The sequence below is a fragment of the Schistocerca gregaria genome, chromosome 2, assembly GCF_023897955.1.
Source record: "Schistocerca gregaria isolate iqSchGreg1 chromosome 2, iqSchGreg1.2, whole genome shotgun sequence".
Taxonomy (NCBI): domain Eukaryota; kingdom Metazoa; phylum Arthropoda; class Insecta; order Orthoptera; family Acrididae; genus Schistocerca; species Schistocerca gregaria.
In genome coordinates, this window is record NC_064921.1 from 153548789 (window position 1) to 153573926 (window position 25138).

The 25138-nt window shown below is 43.6% G+C and overlaps 1 protein-coding gene and 1 non-coding gene across 2 annotated transcripts in view; one reads left to right on the forward strand and one right to left on the reverse strand.

The window, feature by feature from the left end:
* Positions 1 to 25138, reverse strand: part of LOC126335682 (uncharacterized) — a 193545-nt gene that overhangs the window by 27465 nt on the left and 140942 nt on the right. The window contains exon 7 of the mRNA XM_049999139.1: positions 15125 to 15272. Coding sequence (XP_049855096.1) covers positions 15125 to 15272 — 148 coding nt within the window. The remainder of the gene's footprint in view (positions 1 to 15124; positions 15273 to 25138) is intronic.
* On the forward strand, positions 19036 to 19108 carry Trnaa-cgc (transfer RNA alanine (anticodon CGC)). Its single transcript has one exon. It is a non-coding gene; the product is annotated as a tRNA-Ala (tRNA).

Here is a 25138-nt window from a genome sequence, read left to right on the forward strand (position 1 = left end):
CATGGGGCTTTTCGGTTCCCCATATGCGCCAGTTCTGTTTATTGACGAAGCCGTCCAGTTAAAAATAAGCTTCGTCAGAAAACCAAATGCTCCCCACATGCATATCGCCAACATCAATCATGTGCACTATATCGTTAGCGAATGTCTCTCGTACAGCAATGGTAGCGGCGCTGAGGGGTTGCCGCGTTTGAATTTTGTATGGATAGAGGTGTAAACTCTGGCGCATGAGACGATACGTGGACGTTGGCGTCATTTGGACCGCAGCTGCAACACGGCGAATGGAAACTCGAGGCCGCTGTTGGATCACCTGCTGCACTAGCTGCGCGTTGCCCTCTGAGGTTGCCGTACGCGGTCGGCCTACCTTTCCAGCACGATCATCTGTCACGTTCCCAGTCCGTTGAAATTTTACAAACAGATCCTTTATTGTATCGCTTTTCGGTCCTTTGGTTGCATTAAACTTCGTCTTGTTGCAACAACACTGTGTTCTAGGCGGTGAAATTCCAACACCAGAAAAATCCTCTGTTCTAAGGAATAAACTATGTTGTCCACAGCACACTTGCACGTTGTGAACAGCACACGCTTACAGCAGAAAGACGACGTACAGAATGGCGCACCCACAGACTGCGTTGTCTTCTATATGTTTCACATCACTTGCAGCGCCATCTGTTGTTGAAAATTGTAACTGCTGTAATTTCGAAAGTTTGTCCCCCTGAAAATGTACTGTTGTCCCAAGCATATTGCAACAAACGGTGTATTTCTATCGCTGCTCGTTTAGTTTTTATTGCCGTTTCAAATATACCGGTCATTTTTGAAACACCATATATACACTCCTGGAAATGGAAAAAAGAACACATTAACACCGGTGTGTCAGACCCACCATACTTGCTCCGGACGCTGCGAGAGGGCTGTACAAGCAATGATCACACGCACGGCACAGCGGACACACCAGGAACCGCGGTGTTGGCCGTCGAATGGCGCTAGCTGCGCAGCATTTGTGCACCGCCGCCTTCAGTGTCAGCCAGTTTGCCGTGGCATACGGAGCTCCATCGCAGTCTTTAACACTGGTAGCATGCCGCGACAGCGTGGACGTGAACTGTATGTGCAGTTGACGGACTTTGAGCGAGAGCGTATAGTGGGCATGTGGGAGGCCGGGTGGACGTACCGCCGAATTGCACAACACGTGGGGCGTGAGGTCTCCACAGTACATCGATGTTGTCGCCAGTGGTCGGCAGAAGGTGCACGTGCCCGTCGACCTGGGACCGGACCGCAGCGACGCACGGATGCACGCCAAGACCGTAGGAACCTACGCAGTGCCGTAGGGGACCGCACCGCCACTTCCCAGCAAATTAGGGACACTGTTGCTCCTGGGGTATCGGCGAGGACCATTCGCAACCGTCTCCATGAAGCTGGGCTACGGTCCCGCACACCGTTAGGCCGTCTTCCGCTCACGCCCCAACATCGTGCAGCCCGCCTCCAGTGGTGTCGCGACAGGCGTGAATGGAGGGACGAATGGAGACGTGTCGTCTCCAGCGATGAGAGTCGCTTCTGCCTTGGTGCCAATGATGGTCGTATGCGTGTTTGGCGCCGTGCAGGTGAGAGCCACAATCAGGACTGCATACGACCGAGGCACACAGGGCCAACACCCGGCATCATAGTGTGGGGAGCGATCTCCTACACTGGCCGTACACCTCTGGTGATCGTCGAGGGGACACTGAATAGTGCACGGTACATCCAAACCGTCATCGAACCCATCGTTATACCATTCCTAGACCGGCAAGGGAGCTTGCTGTTCCAACAGGACAATGCACGTCCACATGTATCCCGTGCCACCCAAAGTGCTCCAGAAGGTGTAAGTCAACTACCCTGGCCAGCAAGATCTCTGGATCTGTCCCCCATTGAGCATGTTTGGGACTGGATGAAGCATCGTCTCACGCGGTCTGCACGTCCAGCACGAACGCTGGTCCAACTGAGGCGCCAGGTGGAAATGGCATGGCAAGCCGTTCAACAGGACTACATCCAGCATCTCTACGATCGTCTCCATGGGAGAATAGCAGCCTACATTGCTGCGAAAGGTGGATATACACTGTACTAGTGCCGACATTGTGCATGCTCTGTTGCCTGTGTCTATGTGCCTGTGGTTCTGTCAGTGTGATCATGTGATGTATCTGACCCCAGGAATGTGTCAATAAAGTTTCCCCTTCCTGGGACAATGAATTCACGGTGTTCTTATTTCAATTTCCAGGAGTGTATATATAATGATTACACGAAAGCTCATAATAAATGAACAAACAGGTGACTTACATAAAGTAACTGCTATGAACAGCATTCCGTCAGTCTGTGATATATATCCTTAAGCGACTCTGATTCCCATGGGGAAAGCGTGGTCATATCGACATGCGTCATCCAGCAGAGGAGAATTTGAAAGCAGCGACCGTTGATGTATGTCAGATACGTACTGGCATGCACGTCGACATGTAGATATGCTTGCGAAGTACTGCGTATTGCTCCTGTATCGTAGTGGCAGTGGAAATACTGCTTGAGTTATGCCGTTATGTACCATCGAGGCGGTGCGGAGATGTCGATGTAAGCCTTTCACATGTAAGATTTTAAAGTTGCGACAGCAACTATTTATGACAAAATACTGGCGTGCAAGTAAGACGTCTGTGATATTATGTCACATTCCCTAGAAGACATTGACCAAGTAACCAATAACACAGCAATAAAGTAGCGTACATTATATGCTTTAGGTATCATTTCAGTATGAGATCTGAAGATGGTCAGTAACTCACCAAAAACAGTAGCCGAAAAATAAAGGTCTCTTGTAATAGAGACTGTTTATATTCATTTTAAAAATCATTAAAGGTGTTGCAACAGGATCAGGAAACAAATCTAAACAACTTAGTAGGGCGATTTATGAAGACATCGAGACGTTACTGCTAGAATGATCGGTCACAAGCGCGCATCCAACATACCTTTAAGTGGCGCAATGATTCAATACAAAGCAAATGAGCTTGACGAAAATATAGCGGCGAATAGTTCAGTTGTTCTACTAGTCGACTGTTCAAATGTGTGTGAATTCCTAAGGGATTAATCTGCTGAGGTCATCGGTCTCTAGACATTCACACCACTTAAGATAACTTAAACTAACTTATGCTAAGAACATTACACACGCCCATACCCGAGGGAGGACTCGAACCTTCTTTGCGAGGGGCCGCGCAATCCGTGACATGGCGCCTCTAACCACGCGGCTACTAGTAGACTGTGTCGGTTCCAAAAGAGACATTCAGTTCCGTCTGTACGAAATTCTGGTGAAGCAAATAAAGTTGATGAAACAAGTGCAAACAGCTGGTGGCATTAATGTTTCCGAGTGAGTGTGAAGTATGTCCCGTGTGATGTGTTCATTATGGACGAAAGTGGACTTCACTACAAACTTTTCCAAATCACTACCTGTGGATAAATGGTGATAACTGTCACGGTGGAGCACGTAGCAAACAACGTGTGACAATTGGCATTGTATGTAATGCTGACGGCAGTGAGAAGTTATGTTCCCGGTTTATCGGCAAGTGCGAGAAATCGAGTTGTTTTAAAAACAAAAATATGGGCACTTTGGGCCCTTTACTTGCATCTACACTCTCCACAAGAAAGCTTGGATCGACGGCACATCATTTCGCAAGTGGTTTCTTCGTTTCAACAGTCGAATGGTTGCTCGAAACAGACACGTTCTTCTTGCATTGGACAGATGTACTGTACACAGCGCACATGATCTGAACACAACCAGGATAAAGGTTCAGTCTTTCTCACCAAAGGAGACAAGCCGCCTTCAGCCCTTGGACCAAGGCATCATTTCTCTGATGGAGAGAGATTATCGCAAGGGACTTGTAACAGCTGCAGTTCGCGCTGCTGAAAACAATAGTGCAACATCAAATTGGAATCTGCTTGATGCAGCCTGGAACTCTTTGACGCCACATTACATACAGAAGTGCTTTAACAGCGTCTGGAGACGTTGCAACACTGAATATGTCCACGAGTTAGGCGATGCCACTGCACCTGATGAACGGACAGTTCCTCGAACCCTAGGATTAGTTTTGAAGAATTCGTTACTGCAGACGACGGTGTCGCCGCATGTGCTTCTGTGGAATCTGACGTGTCCAAAGCTGTGGCCGAGGTACAAGAAGGGTTATCATAAGAAAGTAAAGGAGAAGAAAAGAATGGCTCTAAGCACTATGGGACTTAAGAACTGAGGTCATCAGTACCCTAGACTTGGAAGTACTTGAACCTAACTAACCTAAGGACATCACACACATACATGCCCGAGGCAGGATTCCAACCTGCTACCGTAGCAGCAGCGCGGTTCCGGACTGAAGCACCTAGAACCGCTCGGTCACAGTGGCCGGCTAAAGAGAAGGAGAACACAAATACTATTCTACCCACCCGTCGGGAGATGCTTCCAGCGGTGGACAGTTTAGAACGATTTGATTCAACATTCAATGTCACTGCTGGATTTACAAACGCTATAGTTACCATTGCTTGTAAGATTACAAGATATTTTCGTTCCCATGAACGTCAGCAAACCATGCTTGAATTTTTTTCCAAGAAAATGATGTAATTTGTGAGTGCTTGTACTTTTACGGTAACTTTGTAGTGTTATAAGTCCACATTAATGTAAAATGTTTGCTACTGCAATATATTACTCATTACTGTATCAATGTACATGTATAAGTATTAAAATTGTGTCTTTCATTTAATACGATTTTTTTTAGTATGAACTGTATATTTGTCGGTTCCTTTGGATTCGGGTTAACGAGACTTTACTGTACTTACAGAAATGAAGAAATGTATTGTTGTAAGTGGGCTGTTTATGTTTTTATATTGGTAACGCCACGTAGCGCACTGAAAAATCACTGGTTGTGCTGTGTGCAGTCTGTGGCTAGTTTGCATTGTTGTCTGCAATTGTAGTGTTGGGCAGTTGGCTGTTGACAGCGCGTAGCGTTGCGCAGTTGTAGGTGAGCCGCCAGCAGTGGTGGATGTGGGGAGTGTATTTAGCTGGCAGTAGTGGCGCTCGCTGTATTGCAGTAGTTCGAGTAACGAAGATTTTTGTGAGGTAAGTGATTTGTGAAACGTATAGGTTAATGTTAGTCAGGGCCATTGTTTTGTAGGGATTATTGAAAGTCAGATTGCGTTGCGCTAAAAAAAAATATTGCGAGTCAGTTTAAGCACATTCATGTATAATTTTTCTAAGGGGACGTTTCATAGTAAGACAGCAAACTGTGTATCACGCATTTCTCCACGTTAACTGCAATTCGTAGCTTCTACGCTGGGTAACAAACACCTACGCAAATCGATTTTCTTTGTCATTAAATATACATAGTTTGTTTGTATGCTATGTGGCATCGGCGGCCATCTGGTTGGCGCACTTTAAGATACACGCGTTCTACCAGTCACGCCGCCGCGTTTCCTACAGCTGCCACCGCGGCACGAGGACGCCGGCAAGAACGCCCACGCCGCTGCCAATGATATGCAAGCATCCCCTCTCAGGAGCTCCAGCGGCAGGTATACTTAAGTTCAAACATCGATGTACAGAGTCAGTTTTGTTTGTCTGACATTTCGTAACATTTACGGACTTCCATGGCAGTCAGGTCTCTTCATGTACGGAATAGTCATTGTATTGATGACTGACCGAATTTAAGCTTTAGTATTTGTATATATTTCAACTTTCAAATCTACTGTTAACAACTCACGCTGCTACTACAGCAAGGAAAGTTTTGTATTAATTTTACTATTTGATGTTAGATGTAGATTAGCTAATACTTGAATTCATTCCTAGGAATAAAGTTAGGCATCAGCCTAGAACTTTTTATCTGCTGGGGGACTGAGGCCCAAAGTATCACTTCTATTCCGGAGTTGTGATATCATCTAAAAGAGGTGAATAATTGAAGTGGGTTGGCTCGACTCCTGGATATAAGTAAAACTTTGGGTCTCACTCCATCAGTAGATAAAAAGTTCTAGGCTGATGCCTAACTTTATTCCTAGGAATGTTTAGTCATGTTAGTGTAATTGCTGAATTGTATAATTCCATACGTAATTTGTCAAAAAACGGTCATTGAAGTAAGTCTACAATAATCCAGTGATCGATGCATTAAGAAGTGGAGATGTCAATCTTTGCCTTATAATCATTTTTATCTTTGTCTTACCATCTTTGGAATCAGTAATGTACTTGAAAGTCGGCTAATAACCCGAAACCTAAGTTGTACAGTAAAGATAATGAAATTTGGGCAACAAGGCAAAAAACAGTGTTCGTTTAGTTAATTTACAATGTTTCAACAAGAACCAACACTCGATTTAATTAAAATGTATCTACTCCGTTTATTAAACTTTTGGAGATACGCTATGTATTATGCACCAACCAAACAGCTGTCGTAGAAAAATAAACACAGTTTACAACAGTTCGTGAAAACTAGACAAATAAAGACAAAAATTACGAGCACATGCATGTGAACTCAAGTCGACGGCGGCAATGATCGTGACAGTAGAGGAACAGAAAGAAGAATCTTATTGAACGCAAGTGTTGAAAAGGTGGAAGAAAGAAAGTGATTGTGATTGAGAAACGAGAAATAGAGGGGTGCTAGTGGAAGAAGGAGAAGATGCGAGCATTTTCTTTTCTGGTTGACGGGGAGCACTGGCAGTATATCTCAATATTCTTCGGGAAAAGTTGTGAGGTTGACAAAAATAAGGACTCCAGCTTTTTGTTAAATCCAGCAGAGCCTTGAGTCGTGCGCAGAATGCAGGGCAACTACTTCCATCAGAGAAAGAGTTTGCCGGCGATTTTGTTTTATGGATGAGCAGAGCTAAAGCGTTAAACTAGAGAGACCTTGCGATTATGTTGAGATGACAAATACTTGACCTCTGATATGAGCTATTGTGGACGTGTGTACTGAGGATACGGCAAAGTATACATAGTGTATGGCAATCACAATGCTAACTGCGTGTATGAAACACGTATAAGGTCCAACATTGCAACGTGTTGAATATGTAGCGCATAAATGCATTCCTGACTAGTTCGAATAACAGTCTAGAGTTTTTCATTAGTTGGACCGTGTTGGATTACATCTCAGCAGCACAGGTTCGGCAAAATATGAGATTGCAATAGTTCATGTGGAAAGCGGAAAGAGACGAGACGGTCTACGGCTACTGTCGTCTGAAAAAATAAAAAACGATCCGTGGAATTTCGAGGTTGTGCTTCTCTCTCTGAAATTCTGTCAACAGCAGCTGTGTTGATACCTCGCGATATGCACCGGGCTGCCGCTGTCTGACCTCGCCAGTGCCACAGTATTCGACGCGGCGCTGTACACTTGTCGCTCAGAACGACAGGGCAGAAGGTTTAATTAAAACCTGCGGCGTTTTTATTGCCGTTTCCTCCGGGCTCGAGCCGCATTCTGTTACGCAATCGCTCGTATTTGGTCTGGACAGAAGCGGAAAAAAGGGACCGTCGCAACAACTGAATGTCTAGTTAAGTGGCCTTTATTGGAATTCCTCTGCAAGCGGAAACCTTGAAATCCCCGTACTATGCGTTTTTCTCGTAAGCAGATCGACTACACATTATGTACAATCGCCGATGTTAAAAGTGTACTATTAGTGCATTTAAGCTTCGAATTCCATAACAGAACAGATTATTTTGTCTAGTTGTTAATTAGAATCCGAACGTCGTGACTTCGCCTTTCCTCAGAATGATGGGGATGATTCTGACGGTTGTTCGCGTTCGGTGGCGTCGTGCGTATGCTGTTACATGGAAAAGTTCTGTGACGTGCCATTTACGCTCTAAGAAAAAAGAAACCGAAGCACAACGAAGGAATTAACTGTAAGACACGGGAATTAGTAGATGTGATAATGTGATATACATGATCTACATGTACAGACAAACAGACGATTACGGTTTCAGAGAATTTGGGTAATTTATTCAAAAGAAAGAGCTTCACAAACTGAGAAAGACTGTAAGACGTTGGTCCAGCTGTGGCCCTAATGCAGGCAGTTATTGGGCTTGTCTTTGACTCATTTCTTGGATGTTGTCCTGAGGGATATCGTGCCAAATTATGTCCAATTAGCACGTTTGGCTTAACGTCTGATGCCGTTCACGCCTCATATATATAGCGTACCAGACCTCGTAAAAATACTAAAGATAAGCAACAGCAATGCACTCTGGTGGCTGTTCTACATGTTCACATACCAGCCTGTGGTGTGTAAATGTGCGAAGTTACGTTGATATCCAAGCATGTTCAAATGTGTGTGAAATGTTATCGGACGTAACTGCTAAGGTCATCAGTCCCTAAGCTTACAAGCTACTTAACCTGAATTATTCTAAGGACAAATACACACACCCGTGCCCGAGGGAGAACTCGAACCTCCGCCGGGACCAGCCGCACAGTCCATGACTGCAGCGCCATAGACCGCTCGTATCCAAGCATGTCTTCTGGGTGCTTACTTCTTTTGACAGGCACTGTAATACAACACCTTACACAGCATCATTACTGCCGTGGCGTCAATGAAAATAAAATTCTAGAATGAATCTGTCACAGTGCAGTGAAGTGTGTTCTGTTTTGAAATTCCCTGACAGCAGGTTAAAACTATGTGTCGCACAGGGACTCGAACCAGGAATCTTGCCTTTCGTGGGAAATCATGTTACAGACTGAGCTACCCAAAGGTAAGTATATGTCTTCTTGTTCAGCCCTGGCTCATAGTTTTCTTTGTCAGTAAGTTTCAGAGATATGAAACTTCCTGACAGATTGAATCTGTGTGCCGGACCGAGAATCGAACTCGGGACCTTTGCCTTTCGCGGGCAAGTTTGGAAGGTAGGAGACGAGATACTGGCAGAAGTGAAGCTGTGAGGACGGAGCGTGAGCCGTGCTTGGGTAGCTCAGTTGGTAGAGCACTTGCCCCCGAAAGGCAAAGGTCCCGAGTTCGGATCTCGGTCCGCACACAGTTTTAATCTGCCAGCAAGTTTTATAAGTCAAGTGTCAAATGCGCTTATATAAGAAAGTAATTTCAGTTTCGCTGCTACAATTGACTCGGAATATCGAAAAAGCAGTGATCGAAATAAAAGAATGGCTGAAAAGTGGGATTAAAATTTAAGGTGAAAGGATACTTACGTTGCTATCCTCAGTAAAAGTGAAGAAGAATTACAGAAAGTGCTGAATGGAATGAACAGTGTAATGACTACAGAATACGTATTAAGAGCAAATCGAAGAAAAACGAAAGTAATGAGAAGCATCAGAAATGAGAACAGCAAGAAACTTCACAGCACAATTGGGGTCCACGAAATGGAGAAAGTTACGGAATTCTGCTACCAAGGCAGGAAAATAACTCATGATCGACGGAGTGAGGAAGAAATAAAAGGCAGACAAGCTCTGGAAAGAAGGGTATTCCTGGCCAGGGAAGTCTGCTAGCATCAAACATAGGCCGTAATACGAGGAATAAATTTCTGAGAACGTACCTTTGTTATACAGCATTGAATGGCAGTGAAACACAGGCTGTGGGAAAATCGGAACAGGGGAGATTCTAAGCATTTGAGATATACTGCTGCAGAAGACTGTTTAAAATTAGGTGGTTCGATAAAATAAGGAATGAGGTGGTCCTCTGCTCAATCGGCAAGAAAGGAGTATATGAAAAACACTGACAAAAAGATGGGGAGGATGGTAGGACAACTGTTAAGACATCAAGGAATAACTTCCATTGTACTACAGGGAGCTCTAGAGTGTAAAAGCTGTAGAGGAAGACAGAAACTGGAATACATTCATTGTCTGAGATAAAAGTTTGGCGCAGGAGAGGAATTTGTGGCGATCCGCATCAAACCAGTCTGAAGATTATTGACTCAAAGAAAAAAAAGTTGTGATCTCTTGTCATAGTCAGCTGATCACGCTACACTGATAAATAGAGCCTATGAAGAGAGATCGCCATCAATGAAAAATTTTATAGTGTGTAGAGTAGAGCTATAAGAAGTTACAAAATGCTGTTTACTCTCTTTTTTAACATATACAATGATGACAATTTTATAGTAAGAACAAATTACTGAAATACACAGTTCTGAGTATGAGGGTTAAGTAGGGCTATTGGAAGTCTGATTAGTAGGAAATGGTATGTTGGAATATCCAGAAAAGCACAGAATACTAATGATCGAAACCGGTCATGTCATCTTATAAACTCGCGATGTATAATATAGGGTGGTCCATTGTTCGTGACCGGGCCAAATATCTCAATGAAATAACCGTCAAACGAAAAAAAAGACTTGTCTAGCTTGAAGGGGGAAACCAGATGGCGCTATGGTTGGCCCGCTAGATGGAGCTGCCATAGGTCAAACGGATATCAACTGCGTTTTTTAAAATAGGAATCCACATTTTTTATTACGTATTGCCGGGCGGAGTGGCTGTGCGGTTCTAGGTGCTGCAGTCTGGAGCCGAGCTACCGCTTCAGTCGCAGGTTCGAATCCTGCCTAGGCATGGATGTGTGTGATGTCCTTAGGTTAGTTAGGTTTAATTAGTTCTAAGCTCTAGGCGACTGATGACCTCAGAAGTTAAGTCGCATAGTGCTCAGAGCCATTTGACCCAAGCCATTTTATTACGTATTCGTGTAGTACGTAAAGAAATATGAATGTTTTAGTTGGACTACTTTTTTCGCTTTGTGATAGATGGTGCTGTGATAGTCACAGACGTATAAGTACGTGGTACGACGTAAAATTTCGCCAGTGCGGGCGGTATTTGCTTCGTGATACATTACCCGTGTTAAAATGGACCGTTTACCAACTGCGGAAAAGGTCGCTATCGTGTTGATGTATGGCTATTGTGATCAAAATGCCCAACGGGCGTGTGCTATTTATGCCGCTCGGTATCCTGGACGACGAAACGTCAACCACGACCTGCAACAAATGATGATGCCCAAGTAGGTGTTATAGCTGCTGTCGCGGCTAATCCGCACATCAGTAGCAGACAAATTGCGCGAGAATCGGGAATCTCAAAAATGTCGGTGTTGAGCGAAAAAAGTGATCCAACTAAAACATTCATATTTCTATACGTACTACACGAATATGTAAAAAAATGGGGGTTCCTATTTAGGGAAAAAAAACCGCAGTGGATATCCCTTTGACCTATGGCAGCGCCATCTAGCGGGCCAACCATAGCGCCATCTGGTTTCCCCCTTCAAGCTAGAGAAGTTTCGTTCTTTGTAGTTCTTTCGTTTGATGCTTATTTCGTGAGATATTTGGCCCGGTCACGATCAAGGGGCAATGGACCACCACATATATATATATATATATATATATATATATATATATATATTTCTTCCATGCACACTAGAATTGTTTACCTGTCGTCCCGTTTCCACGGTCTCTTCCCCAGGAGTCGGAACCTTAGCAAGTCAGTCAAAGAAACCTCAAAACTATGAATTAGACTAAATACAGCTCTTTTTTGATTATTTTTTTTCGTTTGACATATCACCTCCACCGCCCATCCATTAGGGAGAGAACCAGCGTTGCCTTACCCTAACAGAGCACTTATCCAAGTAGTAAGTCATATACAAGGATGGATAACACCAAAAACACAGCGCATTAGTATGCCTAACACGTTTACTAAAACAGTTTGCATTCAGAAGAGCATCCAGTCGTCTCGTATTGGATGAACACAGACCCTGTGTGCGTACCACTCTTCTTGCGAAACAGCAGCAAATTCAGGTAACGATGATGGAGGTGGATAGTGATCACGAGACCGCAATAGCTCAATAACTGAGATATAGTGACTATGCTGGGCTGGGGAGATGCGACGACTGATCCACGTGCTGAGAAAATCAGACCTGGACGATGCGTGCTGTGTGATCAGGGACCACATCGTCTTGGAACACGGCGTCAGCCTTGGGGAACAAACGTTGTACCATGGGATGGACCTGATCAGCCAAAATAGTCACATAATCCTTGGCAGTAACTCTACCGTACAGATTACCAATTGGATTCATACGCCGGCCGCGGTGGTCTCGCGGTTCTAGGCGCTCAGTCCGGAACCGTGCGACTGCTACGGTCGCAGGTTCGAATCCTGCCTAGGGCATGGATGTGTGTGATGTCCTTAGGTTAATTAGGTTTAAGTAGTTCTAAGTTCTAGGGGACTGATGACCACAGCAGTTGAGTCCCATAGTGCTCAGAGCCATTTTGGATTCATACGCTGCAACAATATGGCTGACCAAATCATCGTTGAATCCCCGCTGCATTTCACTATTGGAATGAGAACTCGAACAGAAGTTGGAAACAGTGTGCAATATGACTCATCCTACCAAAAGACTTTCTTCCATTGTCCCATAATTCAGGTTTATGGTTTCGGCACCAGTGTTACCTCTTGCGGACATTTGCATCACCGATATACGGTCAGAATGTTTTTTGGGCGAAAATGATGGGAAGGATTATTCCATTTGAAGATCTGCTACGTACAAGGATTCGACAAATAGTCTGATTAATAATCTGTTTGTCCGTATTCTGAACGAAATACGTCAGTGATTGTGCGTATCAGGGATTCGACAGTTTATTGGTAGGTTTGTGGAGGTAGCTGTGTGTGGCATTAGATGTCTTCTCGCAGGTCATGTAATTCCCGTAAATAACGGGCCGCTGATTTGCGAACGCGATGATGGCGCCCCATAGCGACCCAGATGGGTTCCATAGGATTTACATCTGGCGTATTTGCTCGCCGAGGCATCAACGTGAGTTCACTATAACGCTCCTCAAACCCCCGTATAATGTTTCTGGCAGCCAGACACGGACAAGTATACTGCTGAAAGATGACATCGTCGTCGGTGAAGACACCAAGCATGAAGGGATGCAGGAGGTTCTCAGCTGTCAGCGTGGCATGCAAGCGCAGGAGAGCGTCTTCCGTAGCTTAATACTGTTCCCACCAGCCTGCGTGCGTGGCGGGCTGCATCTTTGGAGCCGCCGTTCACCGCGATGACGGCATTTGTGCAGACGATCATTGACCTAGTGTAGCAAAAACGTGATTCACCTCAAAGACCGAAAAAGTTTCCCTTGATAGCCGGTCGAGTCCTGTTGGTCCCGTGCCCATTGCATTCATAACTGACGGTGGTGTTCAGTCAACAATTGAACACGTAGGGGTGGTCTGCTGCGGAGCTCTTTGTTCAACAATGTACGATGAACCATGTGCTGCGAAATACTTTTGCGCGCACCAGAATTGTGCTCTTTTGGAGGAGAAGCCACAGATCCCCTTCTGTCCTATTTTACAGAGCAAACAAGCCTGCGAACCCCACGTTCAGTGAAGAGTCGTGAACGTCCAACCATTTAGCGCCAGTGCTAGTTTCGCTATCCTATCTCTTTCCGTATATGCTCACCGCAGTAGCATGCGAACACTAGAACAGCTTCACCCTTCTGGAGATATTCATTCACAGGCTCTGCGTAATACACTAAGGCCCATTAAAATTGCTGCACCACGAAGATGACGTGCTACATACGCGAACTTTAACCGACAGGAAGAAGATGCTGTGATGTGCAAATGATTAGCTTTTCAGAGCATTCACACAAGGTTGGCGCAGGCGGCGACACCTACAACGTGCTCACATGAGGAAAGTTTGCAACCGATTTCTCATACACAAACAGCAGTTGACCGGCGTTGCCTTGTGAAACGTTGTTGTGATGCCTCGTGTAAGGAGGAGAAATGCGTACCATCACGTTTCCGACTTTAATAAAGGTCGGATTGTAGTCTATAGCGATTGCTGTTTATCGTAACGTGACGTTGCTGCTCGCGTTGGTCGAGATCCAATGACTGTTAGCAGAATATGGAATCGGTGGGTTCAGGAGGGTAATACGGAACGCCGTGCTGGATCCCAACGGCCTCGTATCACTTGGAGTCGAGGTGACAGGCATCTTATCCGCATAGCTGAAACGGATCGTGCACCCACGTCTCGATCCCTGATTTAACAGATGGGGACGGCTGCAAGACAACAACCATCTGCTCGAACAGTTCGACGACGTTTGCAGCACCATGGGCTATCAGCTCGGAGACCATGGCTGCGATTACCCTTGACGCTGCATCACAGACAGAAGCGCCTGCGACGGTGTACTCAACGACGAACCTGGGTGCATGAATGGCAAAACGTCATTTTTCGGATGAATCCAGGTCCTGTTTTCAGCATGTCGATGGTCGCATCCGTGTTTAGGGACAATGCGGTGAACGCACATTGGGAGCGTGTATTCGGCATCGCCGTACTGGCATATCACCTGGCGTGATGCTACGGGGTGCCATTGGTTACACGTCTCCGTCACCTCTAGTTCGCACTGATGGCACTTTGTACAGTGGACGTTACATATCAGATGTTTTACGACCCGTGGCTCTACTCTTCATTCGATCCGTGCGAAAGCCTACATTGGAGGAGGATAATGCACGACCGCATGTTGCAGGTCCTGTACGGGCCTTCCTGGGTACAGAAAGTGTTCGACTGTTGCCTTGTCCAGCACATTCTCCAGATCTCTCACCAACTGAAAACGTCTGGTCAATGGTGGCCGAGCAACTGGCTCGTCACAATACGCCAGTCACTACTCTTGATGAACTGTGGTATCGCGTTGAAGCTGCATGGACAGCTGTACCTGTACACGCCATCCAAGCTCTGTTTGACTCAATACCGAAGCGTATCAAGGCCGTTATTACGGCCAGAGGTGGTTGTTATGGGTACTGATTTCTCAGGATCTACGCACCCAAATTGCGTGAAAATGTAATCACATGTCAGTTCTAGTATAATATATTTGTCCAATGAATACCCGTCTATCATCTGCATTTCTTCTTGGTGTTGCAATTTTAATGGTCAGTGGTTTAATTATTTGCTGTTTGTTGAAGTCGCTTATCTCACTGCATTTACCCATTTACAGCCCAGAACTTCGCCAGGTTGGTCCCCTATCCGTGTCTTCTCCTCTTACAAAAACACCACCAGGCGGCATCCAACGTCGCTGTGTGCAGTGGTCATAATGTTTTGGCTGGTCAGTGTATATTACTCCGAGCATGTGATAGCCTTGTGTCCAATACAGACAAAAGTATATTGAAATGACCATGTTCAATAATTTGTCTTTACGTGATGTGAACCTGTGTGATGAGGTACTCACGTGTGTGCTGCATGTACTGCCTCCTGGAGGACTCCTGCGGCAGCTTGACGAGCACGCGGTGCTGGTCGCTCGTGGCCTGGTGGTAGTACTGCGTAGTCGACGGCTTGTCGCGGTAGTTCTTCACCAGGAAGTACTGGTACTCCGGTGTCTGCAGGCAGGCGGTATAGTAATATCACTACAGTGTATAACATATTTAAAATAACAGATGGAAACAAAGGAGGCGGCCTTCGCAACCCTCCACAAAGGACAGTTTATTCTAGTATCTTAAATACCGGGTGATCAAAAAGTCAGTATACATTTGAAAACTGAATAAACCACGGAATAATGTCGATACAGGAGTACAAATTGCGAAACATGCTTGGAATGACATGGGGTTTTATTAGATCCATAAAAATACAAAAGTTCAGAAAATGTCCGACAGATTCCGCTTCATCTGCTCAGAATAGCAAAAATTACCACAACACAGTAAGACAAAGCAAAGATGATGTTCTTTACAGGAAATGCTCAATATGTCCACCATCATTCCACAGCAATAGCTGTAGTCGAGGAATAATGTTGTGAATAGCACTGTAAAGTATGTCCGGAGTTATGGTGGGGCATTGGCGTCGGATGCAGTCTTTCAGCATGCATAGAGATGTCGATCGATCACGGTACACTTGCGACTTCCGGTAACCCCAAAGCCAATAATCGCACCGACTGAGGTCTGGGGACCTGGGAGGCCAAGCATGACGAAAGTGGTGGCTGAGCACACGATCATCACCAAACAATGCGCGCAAGACATCTTTGACGCGTCTAGCAATATGGGGTGGAGCGCCGTCCTGCATAAACACCGTACGGTCCAGCAGTTGTTTATCAGCCAGGCTGGGAATGATGCGATTCTGTAACATATCGGCGTACCTCTCACCCGTCACGATAGCAGTTACAAAACCAGAATCACGCATTTACGCGAAGAAAAAAGGCCCGATAGCGGTAGATGTGGTAAATCCAACCCATACCGTGACTTTCTAGTTATGCAATGGAGTTTCCACGACAGTTATAGGATTTTCGGTAGCCCAAATTCTGCAGTTGTGGGCGCTGACAGAACATCGGAACGTGAAATGAGCTTCATCGGTCCACAACACGTTACTCAACCAATCGTCATCTTCCGCTATCTTATGAAATGCCCACACCGCAAATGCCCTCCGCTTCACTTAATCGTCATATAACAGTTCATGATGGCGATGGACTTTGTACGGATAGCATCGGAGAGTACGCCTAAGTGCCAACCAAACAGTAGTGTATGGAACGCCGGTGCGACGCGCGACTGCACGAGCGTTGACTTCCCCGTGCATAGACGAACCGGCTACAGTCTTCATTTCTTCCTGAACTGTCTCAGCAGCATTACGCCTTGTTTTCGGTCGGCCACTACGGGGTCTATCGTCTAAACAACCCTTGGCTTCGAACTTCGAAATCGTTCTCGCCACAGCTGCATTTGTCAACGGACCTTTACCCGTTCATATCCCCTTCCTAAGGCAATAGGATCGTAACGCTGAACTAGCACATTCCCTGCTCTGATAATACAGATTCACTAAAAGCGCCTTTTCAGTTAACGTCAACATGCTGCGACTGCTGGCGCATCTGATTCTCTCACTCATTACAGCTCCTTTTATACACGATTGTCATGCGCAGTCGCTCTCGGTTTGCTATCCAGCGCCATCTGTCGGACATTTTGTGAACTTTTCTTTTGGTTCTTATAAAACTCCATGTCATTCCAAACATGTGTGTCAATTTTTACCTTTCTATCTACATTATTCCGTGGTTTATTAAGTTTTCAAATTTATACTAACTTTTAGATCACCCGATGTTTTATAAGATAACGCGGTACTACGGTCGGAAAGTTTTTCATAAGAACGGAAAGGAGGTCACGAAACAGAAAATTAGGAATATAAAATACAAGTGCTTATTTAAGAACTGTGTGAAGGTTCTAGTAACGCAGAATCTTTTTGAGATATAAAACTCCCAGTTCCCATCACAAAGAACGAAATTCAAACAAAATTAATTTGATGACTCCAGCTAGAGTTTCGAGTTGCCTGCGACATTTCCAACTCACTGATAATAATTTTAGACTGGACGCATTTTTAATTAACAAACCATAAACATAAGAAAGCAGGTGTTGACAGAGGTGAAAATTATCGAACTATCAGTTTAATAAGTAACGGTTGCAAAATACTAACACGAATTCTTTACAGACTAATGGAGAAACTGGTAGAAGCCGACCTCGGGGAAGATCAGTTTGGATTCCGTAGAAATGTTGTAACACGTGATGCAGTACTGACCCTACGACTTATCTTAGAAAACAGATTAAGAAACGCAAACCTACATTTCTAGCATTTGTAGACTTAGAGAAAGCTTTTGACAATGTTAACTGGAATACTATCTTTCAAATTCTGAAGGTGGCAGGGGTAAAATACAGGGAGCGGAAAGCTATTTACAAATTGTACAGAAACCAGATGGCAGTTACAAGAGTCCAGGGCCATGTAAGGGAAGCAGTGGTTGGGAAGGGAGTGAGACAGGGTTGTAGCCTATCCCCGATTTTATTGAATCTGTATACTGAGCAAGCAGTAAAGGAAACAAAAGAAAAATTCGGAGTAGGCATTAAAATCCATGGAGAAGAAACAAAAACTTTGAGGTTTCTCCGATGACATTGTAATTTTGTCAGAGACAGCAAAATACCTGGAAGAGCAGCTGGACGGAATGGACAGTGTCTTGAATGGAAGATGTAAGATGAACATCAACGAAAGCAAAACAAGGATAATGGAATGCAGTCGAATTAAGTCAGGCGATGCTGAGGGAATTAGGCAGGGAAATGAGACGCTTAAAGAAGTAAACGAGGTTTGCTCTTTGGGGAGCAAAATAACTGATGGTGGCCGAAGTAGACAGGATATAAAATGTAAACTGGCAATGAAAAGGAAAGCGTTTCTGAAGAAGAGAAATTTGTTAGCAAGGAGTATAGATTTAAGTGTCAGGAAGTCGTTACTGAAAGTATTTGTGTGGAGTGTAGCCATGTATGGAAGTGAAACGTAGACGATAAATAGTTTGGACAAGAAGAGAATAGAAGCTTTCGAAATGTAGTGATACAGAAGAATGCTGAAGATTAGATGGATAGATCACATAACTAATGAGGAAGTATTAAATAGAATTGGAGAGAAGAGAAACTTGACTAGAAGAAGGGATCGATTGGCAAGGCATATTCTGAAGCATCAAGGGATCACCAGTTTAGTATTAGAGGGCAGCGTGGAGGTTAAAAATCGTAGAGGGAGACCAAGAGATGAATACACTAAAGAGATTCAGAAGGTTGTAGGTTTGCAATAGGTACTGGGAGATGAAGAACCTTGCACAGGATAGAGCAGCATCAAACCAGTCTCTGGACTGAAGACCACAACAACAACAACAACAACAACAAGAACAACAAACATAAGTCGGTTATTTTATGCAGTTACAGTAATGTTTCCCAGACAATATCAATGAATAATTGCTTACATGGAGAACCATCAAATGTAGGGGAAACAGTATTTTTCTATCAGTTACGTTGATCGCTCCCGAACAATTACACCACCTGTACAACGAGCACCCGGTATCGCGACCACACATCACACTGAGATAAATTTTGTCATTCAGTCCCTGCTTCTGTTTGTGTCATACGCATCTCATGTCTATCATCTTATCGTTCTCTCGTTCAACCATTACTTGCTCTCTAGGGATAGGAATCAACCTCGTTCAACTTCAGTGTGTTTCGATGTATCTTCTTCTTTTAATTCCTTTTGCTACAGCAAGTTCGCTTGGAGCCAACTCACTCAGATTTTTGCGCGCGTGTTACAAAACTTGTGATACGGCTGTCTCACATCCATTGTTTTTACTGCAATTTTAGACCGAGCGAGGTGGCGCAGTGGTTAGCACACTGGACTCGCATTCGGGAGGACGATGGTTCAATCCCGTCTCCTGCCATCCTGATTTAGGTTTTCCGTGATTTCCCTAAATCGTTTCAGGCAAATGCCGGGATGGTTCCTTTGAAAGGGCACGGCGGATTTCCTTCCCAATCCTTCCCTTACCCGAGCTTGCGCTCCGTCTCTAATGACCTCGTTGTCGACGGGACGTTAAACACTAACCACCACCACCACCACTGCAATTTTAACCATCTTTACTGCTTATAATGTCTGTAACTTTCACGCGGTCCCTTTGTCAATAAATGAAGCTATCAATTAGGCGACAAAACACATGTAGAGAGAAGTATTCCGACGCCTTTACTGTCCACAGGCCGCAGATCAGCAGGTGAATGTAACATCTTGTCTGGGAGGGAACGGCGATAGGTATAATAACACCCCACCGCATCATCCACCCAGTTCAAACAACAGACCAGCATTTGTAGACCGATACCAACTTTCCAAACAAATTTTGCAATTCTGGTAGTTGCGCCATCTCTGGTTTGCTACAGTTTCTGCAGATGCTTTATAAAAGGACGAAGTGATAAGTCAGTGAGACAACTGATACAGCTTATTTCTAATAAAATTTTTAAGAGAATCATGGCAGAATGCATCGCGAGTGCTACTTAGAAATTCTTTTCAGTAAAGAAAGCTAACTATCATAGTTGAGGATAAACACGTGTTACAAAACATGCTCCCTTCGTACTACTAAGCTTCCCAGCAAAAATTTTTTGCGCCAAATTAAAGTTTACAGTACTCAGTCCTATTGTTTGTAGGTCACTTGATTGCTGGACTCCTTACTTCTAAAATGGCAGAAATTGCAAGAGTTCAGGCTGCAGTACTTCGTGTCTGACCACTGGCACTAATATTAAGTTTATTGTTGCGAAGTGCATAATGAAGCAATTTCTGGTCTATTGAGCGAACCTAGTACACATTGGGCAAGGCATATTTAAGCATATGAGATGCATACGTCTCAGTTTTGCTGCCATAGATCTATGGTACGAAGTATTTATCTAGGGGATGGAGTATATGTTGAAGACGTTCACAGCGTCATTTCACGAACTTGAATCCGCACCACATTCTGACGTGTTTATGCTATTATTTCTAAAAAAAAATATTTAGCAGTTAGTAACTTTAGTAAAGACTATACAATGAAGTGTAATGATCGAGTAAGAATAATTTATTTTCATGAACTACCGTCGCTGAAATGAAGTGAAGAAATATTACTGAAAGCCAGTTCAAAGTTAAAAACATTTTGAAATAGAAACTCTTGCCAACTAACACAAATTTCCATTTTCAAAACAGGGTAGCGTGTTGAGACATTAAAGAAACCCAGTTCATTTGCAAGTATTACATGTTGCATGGCACAACACTTATCTTTTCAAGTTACAGTTGTCAAGTTACTTTTCTAGTTGTGCTCAACCGAGTAAGTATAGTTAAATCACCCAAAATTTTAAAAACATACTCAATCTTACGTACCACAAAACTCTGTAATTGAAAAATTAACTTTCTCCTCAAGGCAGCTTTAACATATTACACAATACTTGAATATGTAGAACAAGTAGTATTTACCATCGCTACACGAAACATAACTTTATTTATCACAACAACAAAAAGAACAAAAAACGCTGTAAAATGTTTATGGCAGTTTCAGTAGTGCATTTCTTCATGTGATTCTAAAATCATTCACTTGACTGAAACACCGACCAGAAAACATCATATATTCATAGGAACACTATCCTCCAGGTACACCACCTTCTCTACCAGAAGAATAAACGAAGAAATACGGCAGTCCATCTGCCTCATCTGAGGTGCACCTAGTTCTTACGAGTCTTCCTATCTTTGTGTCTACATAATCCATTGATTTCATTCTGTTTCCTACTATCTTATTATTAACCGAGAAGATTTTTAAATTTTATCTTATTGTTTCATTCCTTGTTGTATCTATTCTACTACATATGACATGGACTTATTCTCTGCCGCCTCTATACGCGATTTTTCTTTTTTTATTACTGTCCACGATTCGGAAGAACAAACCAGAATAGGTACAGCCATAGTTTTATAGAACATCATTTGAGTTTTCTTTCTTGCTTTTCTGCCCAATGTTCTACCAGTTATTTCGGAGAGAGGTTGAAATTTATTAAATTTCTTCTCAATGTCTTTGCCGCAGTTAAAATTAATATCACATCCTAGATAATTGAAGTAGGATACTGGCTCTAAAATTTTTTTACGTGTTTACATTGAGGTATTGGTATATTAATTTATTTAACAGTCTCGCGTTGTCCGTTGGTTTAATGCAAAGTACAGCACAACCAAATCCTGTCATACTGCGACAGAACTAAATAAGCTTCCGAACTGCATCTTTACCAGTAAAAGACGTATGTTGCCTTTACTAAATAACGTCTGTAGCGAAATAAAAAAGGGACAGTAAGAAAGAAACAGAAAATAAGAACCGCTTTTGCTTGGTTACAGCGAGAACAATAATTAGGCACCTTCTACGTTTACAAAAGATCACATTTTGAAAGGCATTCGAAATTTGCACGGTTTGCTTGAATGCAAGTACTGCCTCGCTCAACTATCCCTTCATACACGCGCTCAGTAGTACCCTCCATATTATGGATCCTACGCCGCATGTTCAACGTTTGTCATTTTGATATATTTCCGGACATTTGCTGCCCCATGTCTCCTACAACAAATTAGTTTTCTCAGGGTCATCTACGTAGCTTCCGAGGTTTTTAAACGCTAATAAGAATCACGATGTATACTTAAATTATATATTGTGATTTATACACATGATTTAAATAAGATATCTGTATGGTGCGAAAAGTGGCAATTGACCCTGAATAGAGGAAAGTGCGAAGATGTTCACATGAGTACTAAAAGAAATCCGTTAAATTTCGATTACGCGATAAGTCACACAAATCTGAAGGCTGTAAATTCAACTAAATACTTAGGGATTACAATTACAAATAACCTAAATTGGAACGATCACATAGATAACGTTGCGGGTAGAGGAAACTGAAGACTGCGATTCACTGGCAGAACACTTAGAAGGTGCAACAGGTCTACTAAAGAGACTGCTTATACTACGCTTGTCCGCCCTATTCTGGAGTACTGCTGTGCGGTGTCGGATCCGCATCACGTGGAACTGACGGTTGACATCGAAAAAGTACAAAGAGGGGGGGGGGGGCTAGTTTTGTATTATCGCGAAATATGGGAGATAGTGCCACAGACGTGATACGTGCATTGTAGTGGCAATCTTTAAAACAGAGGCGTTTATCGTTGCGACGGGATCTTCTCATCAAATTTCAATAACCAGTTTTCTCCACCGACTGCGAAAACATTCTGTTGGCACCCACCGACATGGGGAGAATTGGTCATCACAACAAAATAAGAGAAATCAGGGGTCGCGGAGAAAAATTTAAATGCTCGTTTTTTCCGGGCGCCGTTCGAGAGTGGAACGGTATAGAGACATCTTGAAGGCGGTTCATTGAACCCTCTGCCAGGCACTTTGTTGTGCATAGCAGACTAATCATATAGATATAGACGTAGATATTGGTTTTGGTTTTTGTAAATTATCTTCTGTTTTCTGGAACATTATCTGGTCGTCAGCTATAATAGAGTACGAGGGTCACTAAAAAGAAATGCACACAAATTTTTGTAAAAATACAGTTTTCATTCTGCATGTTTGAAAGTTGTACAGTGTGTAGATACATCCTTCCCGCTTGTTTTCAAACTTAATTCAACCTGTTCCTGTGAGTGGCGCCGTCACAGCATGTCTTCAAGATGGCTACTACACTTGACGTTCGTCAGAAACAACGTGCTGTCATAGAATTCCTATGCTGTGAAAACGAGACTGTGGGAAACATCCACAAGAGGTTGAAAAAGGTGTATGGAGACGCTGTTGTTCGTCGCAGTACAGTTAGTCGCTGGACGAGCAGGTTACGTGATGAAAGCGGGCACAGCAATACTGAGGATTGTCCTCTCAGCGGCAGGCCTCGTACTGCACACACTCCAGACAATGTGCAGAGAGTTAATGAATTGGTGATTGCTGACAGACCCATCACATTGAACGAATTGTCACGCTACGTTGGGAGAGGGGAAGGAAGAGTTTGCAGAATACTGAAAGTGTTGGCGTTAAAAAAGGTTTGTGCCAGATGGGTTCCCAGGATGTTGACAGTGGCTCACAAAGAAGCAAGGAAAACGGTATGCAGTGAACTTTTGGAACAGTGGAAGAATGGTCGAGATGAATTTCTGGAAGAATTGTGACATGTGATGAAACATGGCTCCATCTTTTTCACCAGAGACGAAGAGGCAATCAACTGAGTGGCATCATGCAAATTCACCCAAGAAAAAAAATTCAAAACCACACCTTCTGCTGGAAAAGTTATGGCTACGGTGTTTTTCGATTCCGAAGGACTCTTGCTTGTGGACATGATGCCAAGTGGAATCACCATAAATCCTGATGCATATGTGATGACTCTGAAGAAACTTCAAGCTCGACTGAGTCGTGTTCGACCACATCGACAAAAGCAGGATGTTTTGCTGTCGCACGACAATGCACGGCCACATGTCAGTCAAAAACCCATGGAAGCTATCACAAAACTCAGATTGACAGCACTGAAACATCCTCCTTACAGTCCTGACATGGCTCCATGACACTATAACCTCTTTGGGAAACTGAAAGACTCTCTTCGTGGAACAAGGTTTGAAGATGGTGACTCCCTTGTGCACGCTGCCAAACAGTGGCTCCAACAGTTTGGTCCAGAATTTTACCGTGCGGATATACAGGCGCTGGTTCCAAGATGGCGGAAGGCGTAAGGTTGTTTGCAGATGATGCTGTAATTTACCGTCTAGTAAGGTCATCCGAAGATAAGTATCAGTTGCAAAGCCATCTAGAAAAGATTGTTGTATGGTGTGGCAGGTGGCAGTTTACGCTAAATAACAAAAAGTGTGAGGTGATCCACATGAGTTCCAAAAGAAATACGTTGGAATTCGATTACCCGATAAATAGTACATTTCTCAAGGCTGTCAAATCAACTACGTACCTGGGTGTTAAAATTACGAACAACTTCAGTCGGAAAGACCACATAGATAATATTGTGGGGAAGGCGAGCCAAAGGTTGCGTTTAATTGGCAGGACACATAGAAGATACAACAAGTCCACTAAAGAGACAGCTTCACTACACTCGTTCGTCCTCTGTTAGAATATTGCTGCGCGGTGTGGGATCCTTACCAGGTGAGATTGACGGAGGACATCAAAAGGGTGCAAAAAAGGACAGCTCGTTTTGTATTATCACAATAGGGGAGAGAGTGTGGCAGATATGATACGCGAGTTGGGATGGAAGTCATTAAAGCAAAGACGTTTTTGTCGCGGCGAGATCTATTTACGAAATTTCTGTCATCAACTTTCTCTTCCGAATGCGAAAACATTTTGTTGAGCTCAACCTACATAGGTAGGAATGATCATCAAAATAAAATAAGAGAAATCAGAGCTCGAACAGAAAAGTTTAGGTGTTCGTTTTTCCCGCGTGCTGTTCGGGAGTGGGATTGTAGAGAGATAGTATGATTGTAGTTCGATGAACCCTCTGCCAAGCACTTAAATGTGAATTGCAGAGTAGTAATGTAGATGTAGATGTAGATTTAGATGTAGATGTAGATGTAGATGTAGATGAAGGCAGTTGAGAGGGATGGAAATTATGTGGAGAAATGAAAATATTGTTCCTAAAGGATGTATATACACAATGTAAAACTTTCAAACATGTAGAATATAAGATGGATTTAAAAAAAAATAGTGCGCAGTTCTTTTGGAGTGACCCTCGTATTTAATGGTATGTTATATCCTATTTTAATTCCTAAATTTATTTCACCTTTCCTCTTCCTATCTCGTCAATATATAAATCAAATAAATCTCAGTGGTTTACATTTAATGTCTTGGATGCCAGATGCTGCCAAAAACATGTTATGAACTAGGTATTCTTTTCCGTGTGCAAATCCGCAAGCTTTCTCCAGTTCCTAATTACATATTGTCAAATAGCGTTCCAGTACAACCATA